This window comes from Halichoeres trimaculatus, unplaced genomic scaffold (assembly GCF_033239565.1).
Source record: "Halichoeres trimaculatus isolate MK-OKI-2021-1 unplaced genomic scaffold, fHalTri1.1 fHalTri1_scaffold_15, whole genome shotgun sequence".
Lineage (NCBI taxonomy): Eukaryota > Metazoa > Chordata > Actinopteri > Labriformes > Labridae > Halichoeres > Halichoeres trimaculatus.
The window spans coordinates 27,060,456-27,082,074 of NW_027437193.1; the positions used below are offsets into that span (position 1 = coordinate 27,060,456).

At 40.2% G+C, this 21,619-nt stretch overlaps 1 protein-coding gene across 2 annotated transcripts in view; it reads left to right on the forward strand.

Moving 5' to 3' along the window:
* epha4b (eph receptor A4b) overlaps positions 1 to 21,619 on the forward strand; it is a 147,809-nt gene that overhangs the window by 111,382 nt on the left and 14,808 nt on the right. For both annotated transcript variants that reach the window (XM_074689205.1, XM_074689207.1), the window contains exons 11-14: positions 1,631 to 1,698; positions 4,311 to 4,436; positions 4,631 to 4,816; positions 18,406 to 18,467. In XM_074689205.1, the coding sequence (XP_074545306.1) occupies positions 1,631 to 1,698; positions 4,311 to 4,436; positions 4,631 to 4,816; positions 18,406 to 18,467 (442 nt within the window). The remainder of the gene's footprint in view (positions 1 to 1,630; positions 1,699 to 4,310; positions 4,437 to 4,630; positions 4,817 to 18,405; positions 18,468 to 21,619) is intronic.

The following is a 21,619-nucleotide window of genomic DNA, read 5'->3' on the forward strand; positions in this document are numbered from 1 at the left end:
TTTTGAAATAACAAAAATGGAAAAAAGAAATTTCACAAAATTAACTCAATTTCACCTTTTTTTTTTACATTTCTTAAATGTCAAAAATGTCAAACAATTTTGAAATTTTATCATTAAAAAAAGTAGCAAAATTTTCAGATTTATAAATTAAAACTTGTAAATTTCAAAAATATTTCAAAATTCAAAAATTTGCCAAAAAATGTGGAAGAATATTTGAATTTGATAACAAATGTTGACAATATCTGATAAAAATTTATTATTTCAACATTTTTTTAATTAAAGCCATGAGGAGCCACTGCACAGGAGTCAAAGAGCTGCACGAGGCTCCTGAGATGCAGGTTGCAGACCCTTACCTCAGTCTATCAGGTTGTTGCAGAGATCTGCTTGAGGTTTCTACCCTTTTTAAGGAAGTTTTTGTTGTTACTGTTGCAAGGTGCTGGCAGTGGATTAATGTTTGCCTTTAAGAATTTTATAAAACCCACAGTCTAGACTTGCTCTGAATAAAAAGTGTCATGAGGAAAAGTAATTTGAAATTTAGAGCAAAGTAAATAAAAATTGATTGGTTGATGAGATAAAATGTCTGCTTTCAGTTCCTTTCATGCCCTGCTCTGGTTTTAAATCAGTCTGAGCTGCTCGTTCCTAGTTAGTCTTGGCTCCAAGCCCTAATCAATGCCTCCTCATGATGGATGGACAAACTGGATTGTAGCTTCTTTACCTCTGAGTGGAGCAGGATAAGAAGAGGAAAAGAGAAAAGGCTGTGAAGCATTTATGCTGTGTCTGGTTTCTCGTTCGACTTAAGAGTTTTTACTAGAACAGTTTTATGTTATTGTCCTAAAATATTGGTGCACTAAATGTCGCAGACAGCGTTACGGCGAGTAAACACTGTGGTGTTTCCAGCTTACAACCTTCCAACATCAAACAAAAACACAGACACACACGGAGCTCCACAGTCCCCTGTGATGTCTCTGAACCAGAATAAGTTAACACTTCCTCACAGCTGGACGGCAGGATGAAGTTGATCAATTTGTCAATATTGCCTCTTGATTGTTGGACTGACCCTCGCCCCAGTGTGTGTGTGTGTGTGTGTGTGTGTGTGTGTGTGTGTGTGTGTGTGTGCAGGGGGCGTGAAAAGGGCATAGCTGCATGTGTGTGAGCCTCACAGTGGTGCTGAAAGTAGAGGCTGACAGCCAGAGGGGCATTATGCGTAAAGAGGGAATACTCTCTGTATAGATCTGCTTCTGTAGGAACATCTGTGACACATCCTCTCCCTCAGTCTCAGACGCGGCGTCTTGTGGGGAGCTGGAAGCTTGAATCAGAGAAAGAGGAAAAGAAGTCTTTTCTCTCCTTCAGGCTCATCTGATACAAAGGGTGTGAGGAGACTGAAGGAAATATCTGGTTGTTCGTACACACACCTCAGGGCTGCGCTGAAGAGTAGCACAGTATGTCCTGGAAATGCAGATTTAATATAACACAGAAACACCTGAGTGCAGTTTCACATACACACTTGAGAAATGTAGGATATGTGATCTACCTCTGAAGTGCTATAAAACTATATTACTATCAGAGTGGTGGAAAATATACAGGTGTGTGTACACACACATCATAACTCAGCTGTGCTTTCTTTTCTCAGGCACTGTGGTTATATCAAAGCCAAGCAGGACCCTGATGAGGAGAAGATGCAGTTCCAACATGGAAGAGGTAAGAACAGCACCACACACACACATGCAGATATCTTTGTGTTAGTTGCCTTCAAAAATGTGACTTTTTCACTTTTACGTGTAATTTACCTTACATCATCACAAAACTAAAACATCACATCTTAAGTTTTTTATCTTTAAAGTTAATGATGTATTTTAATGAAGGTTTTTATCAAAGAAGAACTTTTCTTTAAAGAAAACTTCACCAACACACTCAGGTCGAGCTGTACCATACTGGAGTGGTAATTAGTGTGTGTACACACACGATAAACAGCTTTTATTCACCACCTACTATACTGAAGCTGCTAACTGTAAAATATCCAAAAGATCTGAAACTCCTGTGTACTTTTTGTTTTTACTTTGAAAACTCACACAGAGGTAGCACTTTAACCTTCTTAGTGATGCAGTGAGAAGTAATTAGCAGCATTTTGCAGAACCACAACATTTGTGAGTATGTTTATATCAGTGATTAATCACCAGTAAATAATAATCAGTTATATTACGTTAAGTAAGAAGGAGGCTGCCAGCTTTTACGGTTTTTATCACAGTACAAACAGGTTAACTGGTGATGCCAAGGGTGTCAGTTTTTTGTTGTTTTTCTTTGAATGGGGAGGCAACAACAAACAATTAGCAAAAGTCACTTTTGAAAGTTCTGGCGAAAATGACTATAATTGGCTTCAGTTTAAGTAAGGCTACTTTAAAACACATCTGCAGCACAGGCTGATTTCATGTCTTATTGGAGGTAAAGGTTCTCAGTTGGTGCTCTCTTGAAACTTGGCCCTGAAGCGAATCTACCGCAGCAACACAGTGCGTTATTTCAGCCTCACGGAGGTCTGCTTTAGAACATTCTGTAGCATGCAGATGGTTTGTTTAGGTTACAATGGCTTATGCATGAGTAACACAGATGTTTTTGTATTTCATTAGTGGCAGAATGAAATGCACCAATTGGAAGACAACGTGTAAGAGAGTGGTTGTTGGGTGCAAGACAACTTGTTTTGATGTCATTATTTATGGTGAAAACTTCTGATATAGAGGATCATTCATGTTGTGCATGTCAGGAGCTTCTTGTCCTCAAAGGCTACCATTGCTTAACTTACGGAGTTTCAATCTGGAATCTGACCATGAGGTATAACCATAGGCTTAAAAAAAAAAAATGGACGTCAACTTGCTCAGCTCGAAGTGAGGTTGCCACAAAAGCTGCTCCCCCTGGTGGCTGGCTGCAGTATAAGTCAAAAAATCCATCTCCCCAGTCATTCCAGATGAGCTGTGGTCAAACTTTAAAAAATTAATACACCTCGTAGAAATGTTTCTCACACAGGATTGTTGTGGTGATTTGAAGATATCATGGGGCTGCCTTGTATTCACATCCTCTTTTTTGAGAAGTTTCGCTTTCATAAGTTATTAGAGGTTAAAAACAAGGCTTTATGTCATGTTAAGGACAATAGACAGCAGCCATTCCTGTGTATTTTTTTCAGGGATTGTAAAGTATGTTGGGATGGATAGCTAAAAAGAGATTAGACTCTCAGAAGTAAAAAAAATATTATTCTGTCACCTGGCTTCTCTCTGAGTCCCTCACAGTCTCTACTGCTCAGACTTTGGCTGCACAATGGCTGCCAATGGCTGCGTCTGTGACGGGGGAATTTTGGCTTCAAAACCGTTCCGTGGTAAATGGCGGATCCATGCTGTCCACTCTATATACAGTCTGATGTTCCTATTTATTATTATTATACCTTTATTTAACCAGATAAAAACCCATTGAGATCAGGATCTCATTTACAAGGGTGACCTGGCCAAGAGGTCAGCAGCACAGGTCATAACTATGCAAGTGCATGTTAAAGTTTAAGGCAATAAATAACAAATCACAACAATAAATAAGGCAGGGCACTGACTAAATAAAGTTGAAGGAGAACAGTAACAATTTAAATATATATAACAAAGGTATTGCTCATAGTTTTAGGAATTCTGTGGTGTCCAATCAAATTTTGTGGGTGGTCACAGTCACCCTCTGGATCTGGCCCTGCACTGATACCAAAAGAAAGTTAATGTTGGATCTAGAATCTCATCTCTAGATCTTAAAAAATGACTACTGGTTCACAAACAACATTAATATTATTAAATCAAACATCACAACTGAACAAATGTAGCTTAAACCGAGCTGAATGAGGCTCAATAAAGAGAAAATGGAGCTTATACACACTGTACGTCTCAGTCTTTCTAGCATCCTCCAGTAATAAAGAAAATCACATTGTTTGACACTTTCTTGCATAAATATTTGCTGGCAGAGTAAAGCTCCTTATGGGCCCCTGTTAAAATTATGACTCATTTTAACACCATGCCTCACAACAAGTCGATATGTGTGCAGTTATGTAATCACTGGTAATGTCACTCAAACACAGTGTACCACGCTGAAGCTTTCATCTCGACACAGATCTACACTCAAATGTCCAGGTTTAAACCAGGAAACCATTTGCACAGAGGAAACAACTTTGAAGATTTATAAAAGAAATGTAAAACTCTTCTCTCTGGAGAAGCTGGCTGTTTGTCAGTACATCTCGCACTTGTCTTTTTTTATTTATCTCTCCTCATTTTCTGCCATTTTTTCTCTCATTCCAGTGAAGCTTCCAGGCAGCAGGACCTACATCCACCCTCACACCTACGAAGACCCGAACCAAGCTGTCAGGGACTTTGCCAAAGAGATTGATGCGTCCAATATTCGCATAGAGAGAGTCATAGGGGCCGGTGAGTTGGACAGAAGTTAAGAAAAACCTTCAAACTCAAAGACACTCCAAGTATTTCAACTCTAGCTGGACTTTTAAGGATACTTTCAGTGCACTCCATGGATAGATGGATGTTGATTTATCTGTCGTAGAATGTCAATGAATCTCATTTGCTCTGTATGATTTGTGTGTGTGTGTGTGTGTGTGTGTGTGTAGGAGAGTTTGGGGAGGTGTGCAGTGGTCGGCTACGCGTGCAGGGAAAGAGAGAGATCTACGTGGCCATCAAGAGTCTGAAGGCGGGATACTCAGACAAACAGAGGCGGGACTTCCTGTCTGAAGCCTCCATCATGGGACAGTTCGATCATCCCAACATCATCCGTCTGGAGGGAGTCGTCACGAGATGTGAGTGCTGACTACATCGTGTGTGTCTAGGCTGATAACGTGTGTGTGTGTCACATAGCAGATGTGTTGCTGATGTGGACAGGAGTTGAATCAGATAAAAGCTCTGGCACCATGGTAACACACAGATGACGCAGTGCGGTGAACATGTAAGCGACGACCGTCAGCCTCTCAAACAGCCACTTGTTTTCTTCATGTGATTGTGTTAGCAATTAGTGTGTATGTGTGCTTGTGTTTGCCTGTGTGTGTGTGTGTGTTCATGGACACAGGTCTGGTTTAACAAGATGGCTGATTTGTTATCACATGGCCTCGCTGTCTCTCAGTCAATCCATCCCCCTCTCCTCTCTGTGTCTTATCTCACGCTCCTGCTCTCTCCCTCTGTCAGGGTCTGTCTAATCTTTTCATTCAATCACTCCACATTTCTCTTATTTCTACATGCTCTGTGTCAGCGCTGATGGCAGACCCGGGCCCTCCACCTGTCCCTCCAGTACTCTCTATCTCTATCTTTCTCAGTAACACAGAGAAGTTTCCTCTTTCAGTTGTGGTCCTACCATCACAGTTATAAGCAACAGAAACATCTAAAAGAAAGAGCAGACTTTGTTGTAAGCTGGGAATGTCTGCCCTCATGACTCCAACACTTAGTCTTGTGTAACATGATGGTAATCAATTGATCTTTATATCTTTATTTGTGGTTCTGACCCACAAAGCCACAATTTAACTTACATTTATTTGTGGTAATGCAGTATAACTTGACTTTAAGATAAAAAAGGAGTGAAAAAGTTTGCTTTTACCAAAAACAGAAAAAAAAGAATTCAAACTGAGTTCTTCCAAAACTTCTTGTCTTTTAGCTGATTAGCTTGAGACAGCCTCATTTGGAATAAATGTCTTAAGACCACAGCTGATCTAAGACCCAATGATATTGAACATGTAAGCCTGTATTGTTTATCTACTCAGAAGCTTTTGGTTGTCTGTAGGTGTATGAATCATGAAAAGTACAGTGAAAGACGAGGGCCAAAAGAGGCACCGAAAAATTAAAGGATTTATTTAAGTTATTTTTTGTGCTTTTATGCCTTGAATTGGACAGTAGAGAGGACAGTGGACAGAGGAGCAAACAGGGCGAGAGCGTGGGGTGACATGAAGGAAAGAGGCAACAGACTGGATTCAAACCTGGGCCACCTGTGCAGGGTGGACCTCATGGAGCGCAACCTAAACCACAAGGCCATCTGCATTCCAACAAAAAAAAAAGGAGCAGAACAGTAAAGCTGAAGAGAGAAAATGTGGGAAGTAGTGTATGGGGGAGCAGTAGAGGGTCACGGCTTGGAGTTGAACTGTACATGGGGCGCATGGGCAAACTGCAAGGTAAACCAGAGCCCTATAAAACTGTAAATTTATGAGTAAGAAGTTGACCTAACAAGCCGTAGTTTAACTGCTGAGGAAATAACAGGAATATCTAAAGAGAAGCCTGACAAACTAAAATGAAGAACACAGACCGAATCAGTGAAGATTCACAATATTTATAATCAACAGCTGAGGATAAACAATGGTAACAGAAGTGCACAGGCTGCCAACAAGCTCATCACTCTTCTAGATGGACTGTTACCTTTACAGTCTAACCAGAGTACTGATACTGATGTACTCAAAGATACATTAAAAGAACATATCATTAAGGCTAATCATAGCCTTAATGAAAAGTTTATTGTCTAAATCTACAACTTTATTTTCACAACATTTTGACTAATATTATCCAAACTTAAATTATTGTAAATGTATAACCTGATTCTTGTTAATTTAAGACTTTTGTTCTTTAAAGTGTTCGCTTATCTTTGTCAATTCAATTCTTTATCGATTCCCTTATCAATTTCTTCTGTGAATTTTCACGGTAAAAAAAGTAGCTTCTCATGTTTTCTGGGTCAGCACCATTAAATTAAGTTGATAAGAGAATAAATATGTAACTGGTCTCTGGATCTAGATATCTCTGGGCGTTAATGCACAGAAAGAAGTAAAAATTGCACGTCATGTGACTTTGGTATACTTTGACTTTGGTAGGCCATCCAGTGTCTTGAAGTGATTATAGCATTACTCTAAGTTGTTTGGAACCTTGCCATAGTTATGAAGCCAGCCATGACCCATGTTGGATTTAGTAGCCCAAGTTATACCAATAGAAGCTAACAGCTAGCATGTCACTGTGATTTCCCAAATACGACAGCATCAAGCTAGCGCTATTTTGTTTGTTTGGAACCAGTTTTCGATACTCATCCCTACCAATAAGGTTAAATTGGAAAGCTCTTTGGCAACTCCAATGATTATTGACTTTAGGTGTTGTCATTATTTTGATTTTGTGCCGTGTGGCAATGCTTGATTCCCAAATGTGGCAACGAGTTCCTTATCTCGACACTGATTCAGTTAAAGCTTCCAGAGCTGATACATAAAAAAAACAGGTCAGTTGATCACGGGAAGCAGAAATGTACAACATTTGCAGTTGTTCGGGTATAAAGAAAACCTTTAGTTACCAGTTAGTGAACACAGTTTCTTCTCAAGTCTTAAATTTGAAAACACGCTGGTGAATTCAGTCTAAGAACGGTTTCCTCTTTCTCCTGCTGTTTCTGATCCTCCATCCCGCTGTTCTGTTTCTTCCCTTGTTATGCCGATGTTTGTTAAAGATCCACAGACAAAGAAAAGGGAAGAGGAGACACTTGCTTCAAAGAAACCGAGTTGTAAACATGCAGACAGACAAATAAACCCCACTTCCTCCTGATCTTGCCCCCCCCCTTCCCATTTCTGTCACACAGTCACACAAAGATCTTCAGTCCATCACACACCAGCGCTCAGTGGCACTTAGGCCAACAATAAAAGAGCAAATGCATATGCATAGGCTTTTACCATGAATATTAATAATTCATAAAGTTAATTGGATGTGTTTTTTAGCTTCATGAATATTCAGTGACTTGCATATTAAGAATGAAACTGCACTAGGGCTGCAACTATTACTCGAGTAACTCGAGTACCTCGAGTACAAAAAATGATCGAGGCAAATTCTTTACCTCGAGGCTTCGTTTAATTAACATCACATGGCGATGAGAGCTATCAGGTGCGCGCGCGTTTGTGTATGTATGTGTGCGTGAGAGAGAGATGGTGTGAGAAAAGGAGAGAGAGAAAGAGAGATGAGGTGTGTGTGTCACCGGACTGTTGTGATTGACGGACAGAGAGGGAAAGAGAGAGAGGAGGTGTGTGTGTGTATGTGTACGTGTGTCACCCGGACTGTCTTAATTGACGGACATATCTCAGTGATGCCGGACTTGAACAATGGCGGAAGGTGGACGAAAAAGACCGAAAACGTCTGGTGTGTGGGACCACTTCACACTTCGAAGTGCCGAAAATATCGTTCAGTGTGTATACTGCAAAGCCGAACTTGCATACCATCACACCACGTCGGCGATACTGCAGCACCTTAAACGCAAACACCCTCACTACACCACTCCAAGTGGAGGAGGTTCTACCGGGTAACTTACCTAACATTGCTAACCCTAGCGCCTGCACATTATATAGCAGAGTCCTGCGCTGGGTCGGGTACCCGCAGAAACAGCTGATTTGCGGGTGGTTTTTAAAAACTTTTCTTTTTCGGGGTTCGGATCTGGGTGGAAAAAATAACATGCGGATCGGGTCGCGGGTTTTATTTTCGTTGACACATCAAAATTAATATAAAATAATAATAAATACAATAAAATAAAAACGTAAGTTGTAAGCTGGTTGTAGGGCTGTGACCATATAGCCACGCGATCCAGTTCTTATAATACATCCATGGTTGTGACATGATCACGGCTCGTACCTGCTGAGCGTCGCTTAAGTCTGGACAGAAAGTAAGTCTACTATTACACATGTAAAGGTCCTTTTAGAGATTAAAAGTTTAAAAGCATTAAACGTAATAAACGAGTGATTTTAAAGTTGTATGTGAGAAGATCACAGACGGTTGATGATGGAGCTGAAGTCAGGCTTTTATTGGATGAGTTGCTTCATTCAGGTGCGTTGTTTACTCACTGGCATCTGAACTATGGCGATATACCGTTCAATTTTCAGACAATATGACCCAAAATGATTACTCTAAATAAGGTTAAGGGTCGGGCTGCGGGTCGTGTTTCAACGGGTCGGGTCGGGTTGCGGTACTGATCAGGCTGATGCGCGAGTTTGCGGTGCGGGTTTGTACGTCCCCAGGTCCCAGGTCGGGGCGGGCGGGTCGGATCTTGAAAATTGGACCCGCGCAGGACTCTGCGGAATAGTACGAAGCATGACAAGTTTTACTCACTCACGTAAATACAGCTGTAACCACTTCTCACAGTTTATGTGTTAAACTCAAGACCAGGGGGCACGAGGGACAATTATATCTGGCCCACGCGATAGTTTTATATTGTTTTTTTGTTTTGTTTTTGTTGTTTGTTTTTACTAATGGTCTAGCCCTATGAAGTGCTGATAACACACAAAATACAGATCCCATAATGCAGTGGAACAGCTGCCTTTCTGAACAATAGACAAATGGAAAACAAAAGCACAATTTTATATAATATTTTCTTTTCTTTTTTTTTTCATGTTCATATTTTCAACTTTTTATTTTGACAGGAGACACTTTTAGGAAGAGCAAAAGCTTTTTAAGTTATCCATAGTTATCCATATTTTTCTTTTTTTCTATAATGATAGTATTTGTGTCCATTTATTCATATTTATTAACAAAACATTTTAGATTTAATGTGTTCAATCAACTTTTCTTTTTCTGCCCTTGACCTAAAGTGTGTGTTTTGAGTTTTGGACCCATGTGCAATTGAGTTTGACACCCCTGCCTTACAGGGTGCGCTTTTGTAGGGGAGGAGCAGCACTTTGCAGCCCCCCTCTCTCATATCACATATCTTAACTATGTTTTGATGTAGTGTTGTGATTTTTTCTTTTTCTACAGGGACTTGAGAGTTAATCTCTCTCTCTTCCTAGCCTTCCTTAAACATGTTTGAAAAATTCATACTAATACACTACATTCTTATGCCTTGTGTTTTAAGCTGCTTGGGATTGCAGAATTATATTACTGTTTTGTAAAGCAGTATTGAATTGGCTTTGATTTTAGGCCAGAACTGGTTAAAACTTTGAAAGTTGTTCATTAAAAAAAACTTTTCTGAGGAAAAAACAGTATTTGGTTGCTCATTTTAAAAGCCTTAACATGTTTTATTCTATATAATTGATTAATTTGTTTAAAAAACAAAATAGTATAACTCGTTAGAGTACTCGAGTACTCGAAGAAATAATCTACAGAGTACTCGATTCCAAAAATACTCGATAGTTGCAGCTCTAAACTGCACTGCATTTCTTATTCATCGTCACTCCCATTCTCTCCGTCTCTTTTTCTCTCATTGTCTGTAAACGCTGGATGTGAGCTGTGACCTTTGGTTAGTGGGATTGCGACAGTTTGTAGAAGTGCTACAGCAGCAAACTGAATAAGCAGTGTTTTTTTTCTGCCATCTGACAGACTGATGTGTAATTATGGCACTTTCTTTTTGGCAGCACACGTTATTTCAGTTTAAAATACTGTTATAAATTCAGAAGTTAGTGCCAAATCCTTGAAATTTTGTTTCAGAGGACAACAGGACTGACAGAAAAATGGCAAAGTGGCAGAAAATCAGCTTGACAAGCATCTTATTTAAACGTAATAAGGAGCTGTTTATTTCGCAGGCTCTATGAGATTTTGCTTGTGTGTTTTGTTTTTCTGTTGCATGCCTGTAATGACTGCCTACTTCTACATGCGTGTCTCTGTGTCTCTCTTCTCACCTGCCTTCACGGCACATTGAGGAGCTGATAGAGCCCCTCAGAAACAAATCACACCAGCAGAGCAGTAATTTCACAGGTCACAGCCCCGGGTGCGCGTGTGTGTGGGTGCGAGGGGGTGAGAGTTGAGATGGGTCAATAATTCCTCCAGGCCTTTTTCTCAAGCACCAGCTGGTCCCTTCACACCAGCCTCAGTGTAATCAGGCAGGCTGACCCTGACTGCTCAGGGCTCAGGTGTGTTGGATTGGTTTGTGTAGGTGTATGAAGAAGCAGAATGGGCAGCTGGAGATGATATTAGTTGGAGTGCTAGTAATAATTGCCTTTGTCATGGGTCTGATGTGGGAAAGATGTCAGCAGTAGTTAAAGTCGATGTGTTGGTGTGAACTTTAAGTTGAACTAGTGATAATACTCCCAGCATCAAAGTAAAAGTTTGAGGGTGACGTTATCAGACAATAAGTCCTTTCATTGAAACATGCTTATTTTGTGTATGTTATATTATAAGCCTTAAACTAAAAAAGCTAATCTAACTGACAATACTTTGAAAAACTCTCCTTAAAATCTACAACCTCACATCTGTTTGTAAAAAGTGCTGGCAAAAACCTCAGGATACCATGCACATCATGATACTTTGGTCACAATACGATAATATCACAATATTGTGATATATTGCTATATTCTACAGCTTTTCTATTTTGTTGTGTTTGAAATAATGAAAGTCAGATGCAGTGTTTCATAAATACACTGAAAACATAAAGTGTGTCAAGTTTGTCAAGATGTGGTCAGTAGGTAAAACTGATAAAAGCCACTTGGTGTAACCAGTGTTACTCAAAAAATCTAATATTACACAAACATGACTGATTATTATTTTTTATCAGTACTACACTGTAAAAATTAAACATAAAATGTTTTTAAACTAATGACCTAAAACTAGAGAGAAAACATTAATGTTTATGGTATCAAAATCCACACCAACAAGTTAAGAAATAAAACATTTTAAATATATTTTGAGATTATATTTATTAAACAGTTTATGGGCAACATACAGTGGAGAAGCTCTTCGGCGCCATCTACCACAGTGGAGGTGTGGAAGACGTATTGTACTTTTAACTAGGGATGGGTATCTTTCACATTTATTAGATGCCCAGTACCTGGCAATTGGTACCGGTACTCAACTGTACCAATTTTTGGTACTTTTTTGGTGTTTATGTGGTAAAAAATGTCAATTTGTTTAATAATAAAATTTCAATTTAACATTTTTATTCCTCATTATATAACCTTGCTACATGCTTTGTCCATGTCCAGCATGAAAATCACCTACCCTGCCACTCCCTCATAGTCACAAAGATTCATTTAGGTACCTAAACATAGTACCTTTTGATTTGACCTTTTGATACATGAATCAGTACCCATAAAAGTACCTAATTCGGTGCCCATCCCTACCTCCAACACACCGAAATATGAAGTTTTATTTTAACAAAAAAATTGATGTTAAGAGTTAAAATATTGATAATGTATTACAGTTCAAAGTATTATATTATATTCCTGTATCAATATTTTTGCACACCTCTTTTAAACATGCCTCTTCAATCAGGAAACTGTTAGCTTAAATTAGCATGAAGACACACTAATTAAAACTTGTGTGTGGTTTCAGCACTGTTATGTTCAAATTGAATTAACATAATGAAACATTTTACCTAGTTAGCCTTTAGCTTTAAGCTAACCATTAAAAGTGGTTTCCATAAATTAGTACCACAGCAGTTAAAGAGAGGGTATTGTGCTTTCCCATTACAAAGTAACAATGCTGGATGACCTTCTGAATGAGTGCAGATTTGTTTTAACCACGTGAGACTGAAATGATTGAGCTCATTGGATTAGGATCCCCTAACTTGCTCATTGACACATTGAAGGGGCGGGCCTTAAACACCAAGGTCTGTCCATAGCGCTGCTCTTACTCTCTACCTGATTTCTGCCCTATTCATTGTCATAGTCTCTCCAAATAAAAGCAAAATAAATTAAAAATATATAATATTTAAAAAAGGCTATAGCTATAGATGTATACAGTATTTGACTTTTTTTTAATGAACTGTTGCCATCAAATAGGCTCAGTGTTTTAGCCTTAGGCTTGATCAGTACAGATTGTAGTGATACTGCTTTAAAGAGGTTTGAGTGTTTTTATTTATTAAGCAGGAACAGGATAATCTCAGTCTTTGTTGTGGCTCAGAGAATAATTGACAGTTACACAGGGAACATTGTTAGCATATCAGTCTTGCCTTCAGTTGCTGTATATTTAGGCGACAACGACGACACAGTAGTTTTTCCTCTGTGTGGCTGTGATGGTAGTGATAGCACATGAGTCTGTATAGAAATTCATTTTGATTCTGCATAGTTGTGTTTTGTGACATGTATGTGCATAAGCATCTACTTTGTGCTCTGTTTGCATTTTCCTTTTTCATTTCCTCCTTTGTGTGTGAGTGTGTGTGTGTGTGTGTGTGTGTGTGTGTGTGTGTGTGTGTGTGTGTGTGTGTGTGTGTGTGTGTGTGTGTGTGTGTGTGTGTGTGTGTGTGTTCACTCCGTTTAAAACCTCATAAGCCCCCAGCCCCTGCCGTGTGCCACTCTAATAACCTACACTGCTGTCTGTCACCTGATTGTTGCTTTTGTCATGCTAATTAGAGCACCACATGCTGAAAAGAGGAAAAAATAGATCTTTTTTTCCCCCTCTATCTGTCTCCCTACACATCAGGAAAGTGCAGCAATCTGTCCCCCATCTCCTCCCACTCTCACCTCCTCCCACTCCCTTCCATCCTCCATCTCCTTATCTCCCCTTCATCTCCCCAGTCCCTCATTTTATCCATCCGTCTTTTATGTGTTTTACAATCGCCGCAACAATCGGCTCATTTGGAAAACCCTCAATTACCTAGCTCCATCTCATCAGTCCACACACACGCCAACACACACATATGTGGAAAGCAGCTCTACAAAGGTGCTGTTGGAAGTGGAAAGAGCCACACGTATTTTCCAGCCGTCTTCTGTTTGAAGAAACTGGTGATTAGTTTTAACAACGTGTCTTTGTGCGCCGAACAATAAGTGTTTCAATGTTTCCTGTCTGACAGTTTGAAATTATTCTGGGTTTTGAATATGTATGCAGATTTGGGAGATTGACTCACGAGACAAACGAGGAAGAGCATCTAACCAGAGGGGAGTGTAGAGGAAAGGTGACAAAGGGAGTGAGGAGGAGAGGATGGATGGAGGAGATAGGAAATAACAGAAACAGGAGAACATGGGGCTTGAAAACAAATGAGGGCAACAGGGGGGAAGATGTGTGAGGAGATTTGAAGAGGAGAGGGGTGGAAGAAGACAGAGAGGAGACAAACGTGAGGAAATGAGAGGAGATGAGAAAGCGAGGAGAGGAGTGGAGATAAGGTTATTGAGTTTTTGTCTCCGCCCCCTCTGCATCCTCACATCCAGGCGCTTCCCAGAACACAGATCCGTCCTGTGTGTTAAAAGCATTGTATCACTTAGTTCAGAGCCTTAACATTAATCAATAGAGCGGTTATTTCATTTTCCTGTTGGTACCTTGGGTCATCTCATTCAATAACGCGGTAATGCAGCCGAGTCGCGCACACACAGATAGGCGCTCACAACGCAATTGTGGAGATGTATACAGACTCTTATCACATGTGTTTACGCTCACCTGCACACACACACACAGACAGTCCCTCTTAATGAAATCTACCAGATATACTGTACACACTTTATATTGCTCACTTCCAACACACACACCACACACACAAGCAAGGCCTGAAGTATCCTCGCTTTATAACGTCAGATCCGAGACCACATTTTCTGCTTTTTCTTAATGAAGAGCTGCAAAAAGAGCAAAATCCTCTCTGATCCATTCCATAACACACTCCACCTGGCAGAACATCAATACCCAATCTACACTCACACACTCACACACACACACACACACACACACAGAGCCATACTCTCTGCTGAGGGCTGTGTTATTTTCTGAAAGGCGATGAAAGGAAATAGATTTCAATGAATGTGAATGTGATTAGTTAATTATGTGCTTTCAGGAGCAAATTGTGGCGAGCTACTGACTGTTTGGCGAAGAGGAGCTGCACGACGCGGTTGGAGAGGAACCGTCCTGCTAGTGTGTTCATGTGTGCGTGTGTGTGTTTGGATTTGATGATATCGCAACAAGAAGTGAAAAGGACTCAATGGTTCTTTGAGGGCATGCATGAATGTGTGTGTATGTGTGTGTGTGTGTGAGCACTGACAAAAAGAGGCTAAATGAGCTAATGTGCAGCACGAGTGCATGTGGTTGGGCTTTATTGGTTACCTCTGTTGTCTTTCAGAGCCGGGCTGATAAATCTGTATGGCAGGTGTCCAAATGATTGATGGCAGGTGTCCAGATGATTGCTAGAGATATCAGAGAATGTGTGTGTTTGTGTGTGTGTGTGTGTGTGTGTGTGTGTGTGTGTGTGAACTCGTGCCGGGCTCACTGGGTGCTCTAAGCTGACACAACAGGATAAATGTTTTGTATTGTGTGTTCCTCTAACATCGTGAGGCTGTGGGTAACACACTCCTTCACCGCTTTCATTGATGGTCTAACACACACACACACACACACATGAAGCTGAAACACATAATTGTTTTAGATGGTTAGGTTTAAAGATCCTTTACTTGACGCGGTCAGTACTTTGTAGAATATGACGTTTAGATGGACGATGTCTGCCTGTACACAAATTAACAACCAAGCATTAAAATTCAAGCTCACACACAAACACACACATCTCTAAGCTGTAAAGAGTGAGACCCCCCTTCAGTCAGCATCAATCCCATCAACTGGTTTATCCCTTCGCTGTGAAACACACACACTCAAACACACACGTACGTCAACCCTTCTAATCACAGCTTAAATCAGGAGGTCATCGTCCTGCCATCGCTTCAACCTGCTGTGCCCTGAAACCAGCTCTCTCCGTCTCTGTTTCTCCCTTTACACACACACACACACACACACACACAAACACACACACACACACACACACGCAAGCCAGGCCCCGTGTGGAGATAAATGTGACCAGCAGTCCTCACCCCCAGCAGAAGAAAATCCAATTCTCTTTCACTTTTATCCCTGAGACTAATGTTACTGTCAAAGAAGACACCACCACCAGAGACCAGGCCACTCTGTTTGTGTGTGTGTGTGTGTGTGTGTGTGTGTGTGTGTGTGTGTGTGTGTGTGTGTGTGTGTGTGTGTGTGTGTGTGTGTGTGTGTGTGTGTGTGTGTGTGTGTATGCTGCAGTGAGATAGTGAATTCATTTAAGGTGATGTATTGCTGTCTTTACCTACAATCTCACTGTAGGCCTCCTCGGTGTTGTTCCTGCCTTTCCAGACAAGCTTTTGACCCCTTGTCTCCTCTCCTCCCTCCACCTCCTCCTCTTCTTTCCCTTAACTTTTGTTTCCTTTCTTCTTCCTTGTCTTCCTCCTTCACAGTATTCATTTTCTAACATCTTTTTTCTCCCTCATTTATCTCACAGAGATGATTTCTTTGTTACATTGATGTTTTCCTCCACAGCCCCAAATCTTCTGAAATTGTTTTCCCGTCTTTAAACCTCGTTTGACTTTTCATTTGATTTCAATTTGTTGTTTATTGCTTTACAGCTTCAATCAATTTGATGAATCAATTCTTCCACGGAATTCAGCAGCACAGACACAATAATTGAGAAAGTTGTGATTTAGTCCCAGAGCAATAACTGGAAAAAGAAACAAAATGAAAGAAAACAGTGGAGGGATAACAGAGACATGAAAAATAAAATGGAAAAAAAGATACAAAAGGCAGAAATAAGAAAGGAAATAAGATCAAACAAACAACTGTAAGAAAGACATAAAATACCTGGATAGGATAACAGAAAAAGAAATACAAGAAAGACAGATCAAAGGGAGGAAAGATAAAAGACAACAAGGGAAAAGAAAGGAAAGATAGAAATAAAATGGACAAATTGAAAAGAAAGAAAGAAAAAACAAAGGAATAAAGAAAGGAATAAGGCAGAAAGAAAGAAAGAAAGAAAGAAAGAAAGAAAGAAAGAAAGAAAGAAAGAAAGAAGCAGTCAGTAAGGGAGACAGGAAGACAGGAAAGAAAGAAGGATGGAAGGAAACAAGGGTGGTAAGACAAAAAGAAAGAATGAAAGAAAGAAAGGAAGGAAGGAATGAAAGGAAGGAAGGATGGAAAGAATGAAAGAAAGAAAGAAAGAAAGAAAAATGAAAGAAAGAAACAAGGTAAAAAAGAAGAGAAGAAAGAAGGAAAGAAGGAAGGTAGGTAGGAAGGAAGGAAGGAAGGAAGGAAGGAAGGAAGGAAAGACAAAAAGAAAGAAAGAAAGAAAGGAAGTAAGGAAGCCAGGAAGGAAAAACAAGAAAATATGAAAGAAAGAAAGAAAGAAAAATGAAAGAAAGAAAGAAAGAATGAAGGAAGGAAAAAAGACAGGAAAGAAAGAAGGAAGGAAGGAAAGAGAGAAGGGAAGAAAGGAAGGAAGAAAGAAGGACAGAAGAAAGAAAGAAGGAAAGGCGGAAGACAGGATGGTAGGAAGGAAGGAAGGAAAGAAAGAAAGAAAGAAAGAAAGAAAGAAAGATGGAAAGAAAGACAGAAAGAAAGAAAGAAAGAAAAAGAAAGTACAACAAATTAGGAGAAAAGATGAAAAAGAGTGAATGATGGGAAAAAAGAAAGGAAGCGATGGAAGGAAACAAAGCAAACGACAAAAAAATCGACCGTAAAGAAAGAGAAGACAGAGAGAAACAAACAAAGGATAAAAAGCAAATGGAAGAAGAATAAATTGTTGTTTACTGGATTTAAGTAAATTGTTCTTTGTTGTTTTTCCTGGTTCAGTGTGAGAAAAAAATCTCAGGGACTTCATCCATCTCTCACTCTTCAGTTTCTCCTGTTCTCTCTTTTTATCTCTCCCCCGGGTTTTTCCAGCGTCTCTGAGGTCTGATTGGAAAAATGTGACCTATTCATCACAGCTGACATGGGCTCTGTGTTTACAAGCCATGCACAAACACAAACACACACACACACACACACGCACACACACACATCCTCATCATTTGTACTGCACGCTGTTTGGTTGTGATTGGCAGAGCTCTGTTGTTGGTGGATACCTCTAAAGATGCCCCAGTGAAACAGACACAACAACTGTTAGTGTGCGTGTGTGTGTGTGTGTGTGTGTGTGTGTGTGTGTGTGTGTGTGTGTGTGTGTGTGTGTGTGTGTGTGTGTGTGTGTGTGTGTGTGTGTGTGTGTGTGTGTGTGTAGATACTTAGTCAGTCATTTGTAAGCCTGACCAGATGCCATGCAGGGGCCCAGAATGCACTGGGCCTGTCAGTCGACCACTCCTTCATCCCACAATTGAGCCCGTAAACACACTCCTGCAGGTACAGGTGCTCAGCGACACACCACAAGTCCCCATCCCTCCCTCCCTGAGGCTGATTAGTATTCATGAGCTCTCAGGAGGCCCTGTTACTCACACACACACACACACACACACACGTATTGTGGTGGATTGGTCCATTCTAATTATCTCCTGGCGTTTATGGAGAGGGCTGATTAGAAGCTGTCAGTGTGACTGATGACGACATGCCGTGTTATCCCCCTGAGAGGGACGGGCAGACAGAGAAGAAGGCCGGTCACAGCTGTGGACTTTGCTGCCTCTCCTCTGTCCACCGCTCTTTTATAGATTGTGTCTTCCTTCCCTGTAATTCTGACCCACTAACAGCAGCCTTGTTATCTGCCCCGTAGGTAAGCCGGTGATGATCATAACCGAGTTCATGGAAAACGGATCTCTGGACACTTTCCTCAAGGTGAGTCACATTTTGAAGGAACACAGCGCTCACATTTCCTCCCAAGGTCAGGGCTACAAATCTTTACGAAGGCCATGTGGGAAATGATGTCCCAGCTGTAAACTGTTTGAAATTAAGGACTTTATCCCCCCAAAAGTGATGCTCTAGAAGGCACATTCAGTAAAAAAAATATATAAAAGCTACCTCACTGAAATTGTCCTTCATCTTTTGAAGCTGGGGAAATTGATTTATGGAAGTTTAACAAAGCCGACAAAGGACTCAATCAGAGGCTGAGGTTCAAGCTTTCCTTTAAATCAGCTGATTAGACTTAATGTATGAGCTTTGAGCGGCATAATGTCACCACGTTAACCTCATTAACAGTATAAAAGATGCTTTAACTCATTCCAAAGGAGAGTCAAATGATCACATTTCACACTGATATCTTTACACACTAATGTCTATAGCTGCGGTGGCCAACCTTCTTTGTGTCAGGGGCATGTTTACTTCATGGAGGAGTAAATCTTTGAATAAAAGATATGAGTACGTCACAGGGTGATTTGCAGTGTTTAGAAATTAAACTTTCTAAAACGGAACAGCAAGATTTAGGCTTTCAATTTACTGCATAGCTGGATGTAATGATGGTAGGTAAATATTTGTATCTGTGTGTTGAACCCATCATCTGACATAGCCCCTAAAAATCAACATATGGGCCTAACTGACAAACTATTTTTTTTTCTGCTGAAATGGTCTTGGTTTTATCTTTCACAGAGTAAAACATTTCAGGCTTCAAATTTTAGGTTTATACATGAGAAAAAGAGGTTCAGTTTAGCTGCTTTGTTAAGGTTTCAAGGTGCACAAGATTGATATGATTTCCTCGGTCTTGGCCATTTAAGGCCTCATATACACGTTGCCGGGCATATTTAAAAAGGAATATCTCCCCCCATTCGTCTTTAAAAATACTTTTGTCTACTTGCAGCAGGCAAATCTACTGATAAGTGCGGCTCTAGGCATATCAAACCCATATTTGGCAGTGTTTTCCAGACATGAAACCCATGCCAGCCAATCAGAATGTGATGTTGAGAACCAAATACTCAGTTTACTGACATTTACATGAATCATGGAACCAGAGTTTTCCCAAAATCTTCAATTTAGCTGGAGTTTTTTGCAAGCATTGTTGTAGTGACATGAAGCTGTAGTTTCATATGGACGATCATAGACTGTTAAAAAAAAAATGGACTTCATCTTGCTTGGCTTGAAGTGTGATCGCCACAGAAACTGCTCCCCTGGTGGCTGGCTGCAGTATTGGTCAGAAAATCTATCTCCCTAGCCATTCCAAGTGGGCTGTTGTAAGTAAAATATGTCGGGAGGTAGAGTCAAGAAGAGATTAGACTCTCGAAAGAAAAGAAAATCACTTTTTGTGTGGCTGCCCAACAGCTGCCAGTGGCGGCGCCTGTGACGGGGTTACTTTGGCTTCAAAACTGTACAATGGTAAATGGTGGAGCCACACTGTCCACCTTATATACAGTCTATGTGAATGACAGGTGTAAACATGTAAAAATATGTGTGGACATGGCCTGAGAGGTTTATTACCAGATGCTTTTGTCTTTCCAGAACAAATGGATCCAATAGTTAAACATGGTTGAGAAACACCAACAAAGTTGTACTGTTTTCTGGTTTATAGCACTACATGAGCTGAGCTGCAGCTACTTTTACTTCACTGGACGACAAAACAAAGATCTTGTTTGCTGATATAGCTGGCCAGCTTAAATGCTTAAATGAGCTGCAGACGGCTGGTGAGCATCTATAAAGAATAAAAAAATGACTGGCTCGTCAAAGTTTCATATCAAAACAAACAAATTCAATTTGATTTACTGTCCTTGTGATGATTATCCAAGTATGAACGCATGCAGAGTTTCATTGTATGATGAATGATGCCAGGTTGATGAAATGCACTTAGTGTCTCTGTAACCCAGAGCTGAAACAGCAGCAGTCTGCTGACAGAACAATACAAACTGCTTTTCTGTAACTTTGCTTTCTAGGGTATACAAAGGTAAACCTTCCTGGTAAATGTGATGAATAGTTTAAAAGATAAAAGGTTGTCAAAATTCCAGATGGCAAAGAAATAAAATACAAAAAATTGCCTCTATAATGCCATTAATACACAGTCAGCAGTGAGATTCAGGGAGACCTTTACAAAGACAGAGGCTGGTTTGACAAAACACCATTTGTGGAGTGAGTAATGGAAGAAAGAGTTAACACCTATGACTAATTATTACAAAAGTAATTCCTGAAAAGCAGATTATACTTAAGATTTTAGCAGAATCTCTCATCAGTGAACGGATTTTAAAAATCCATGCAAGGCTGTGGAGGATTTTCCTCCGTGCTGAAGGGCCAGCCCGTCACTCAATATGTAATTACAGGAATTGATGTTTTAAAAAATTGGACCTTTGGACCCCATATTACGCTTATTGAGGAAATTTGAATGTCTGTGCTCAAAATTGACAGAAAGGTTTGAAGCAATTTCAAAGTGTCAGTCAAAAGTACAAATCTTTCTTTATCCAGCCAATGATAATGTGCTTTTTGACAAATGTAAGATTTGTGATTCTTCTACACTCAAAGCATATGCCAGAGGTAGCAAATGTGCTGTACTGAGCCGGGTTTTATGTGTACAGCCAGATGAATAGCTGGTTGCAGTGCTGGTGTGCCTCACATTTAAAGTCCCCCTGATTCATATTCAGAGTTGTTTGTCAGCCAGTAAAATCACTGCTCTGCTCTAAAGCCATTAAGCCTGTGATGATAGGCCCGTCGCTGAATAGACACCAATCCCATCAGCGACGCAGACACAAAATGAAATGAAATCCGACAGATAAAAAATGGCATTAAGTCCTGAAACACACAAAGACACACTCCTACATGTTGTGTGTTACAGTATGTGTTGTAATGAGGCTCGTAAAGAGTGTCCACAGTGGCTCAATATAATTACAGGATCAGTTTTATGGCTTTTTACAGCTCAGCCGTGCTCCTTGCATCCATATGTGTCTTTAATTATGCTCACCGTTTATTAAGCAGCCGTCCCTCAGAAATAACAAAACCTCTATTCAGTCAGTCGAGCTTTTCCTGTGCTACATTTTCTGTTAGCTTCTGAATAGAATAGATATAAGTCGCAAAACAAC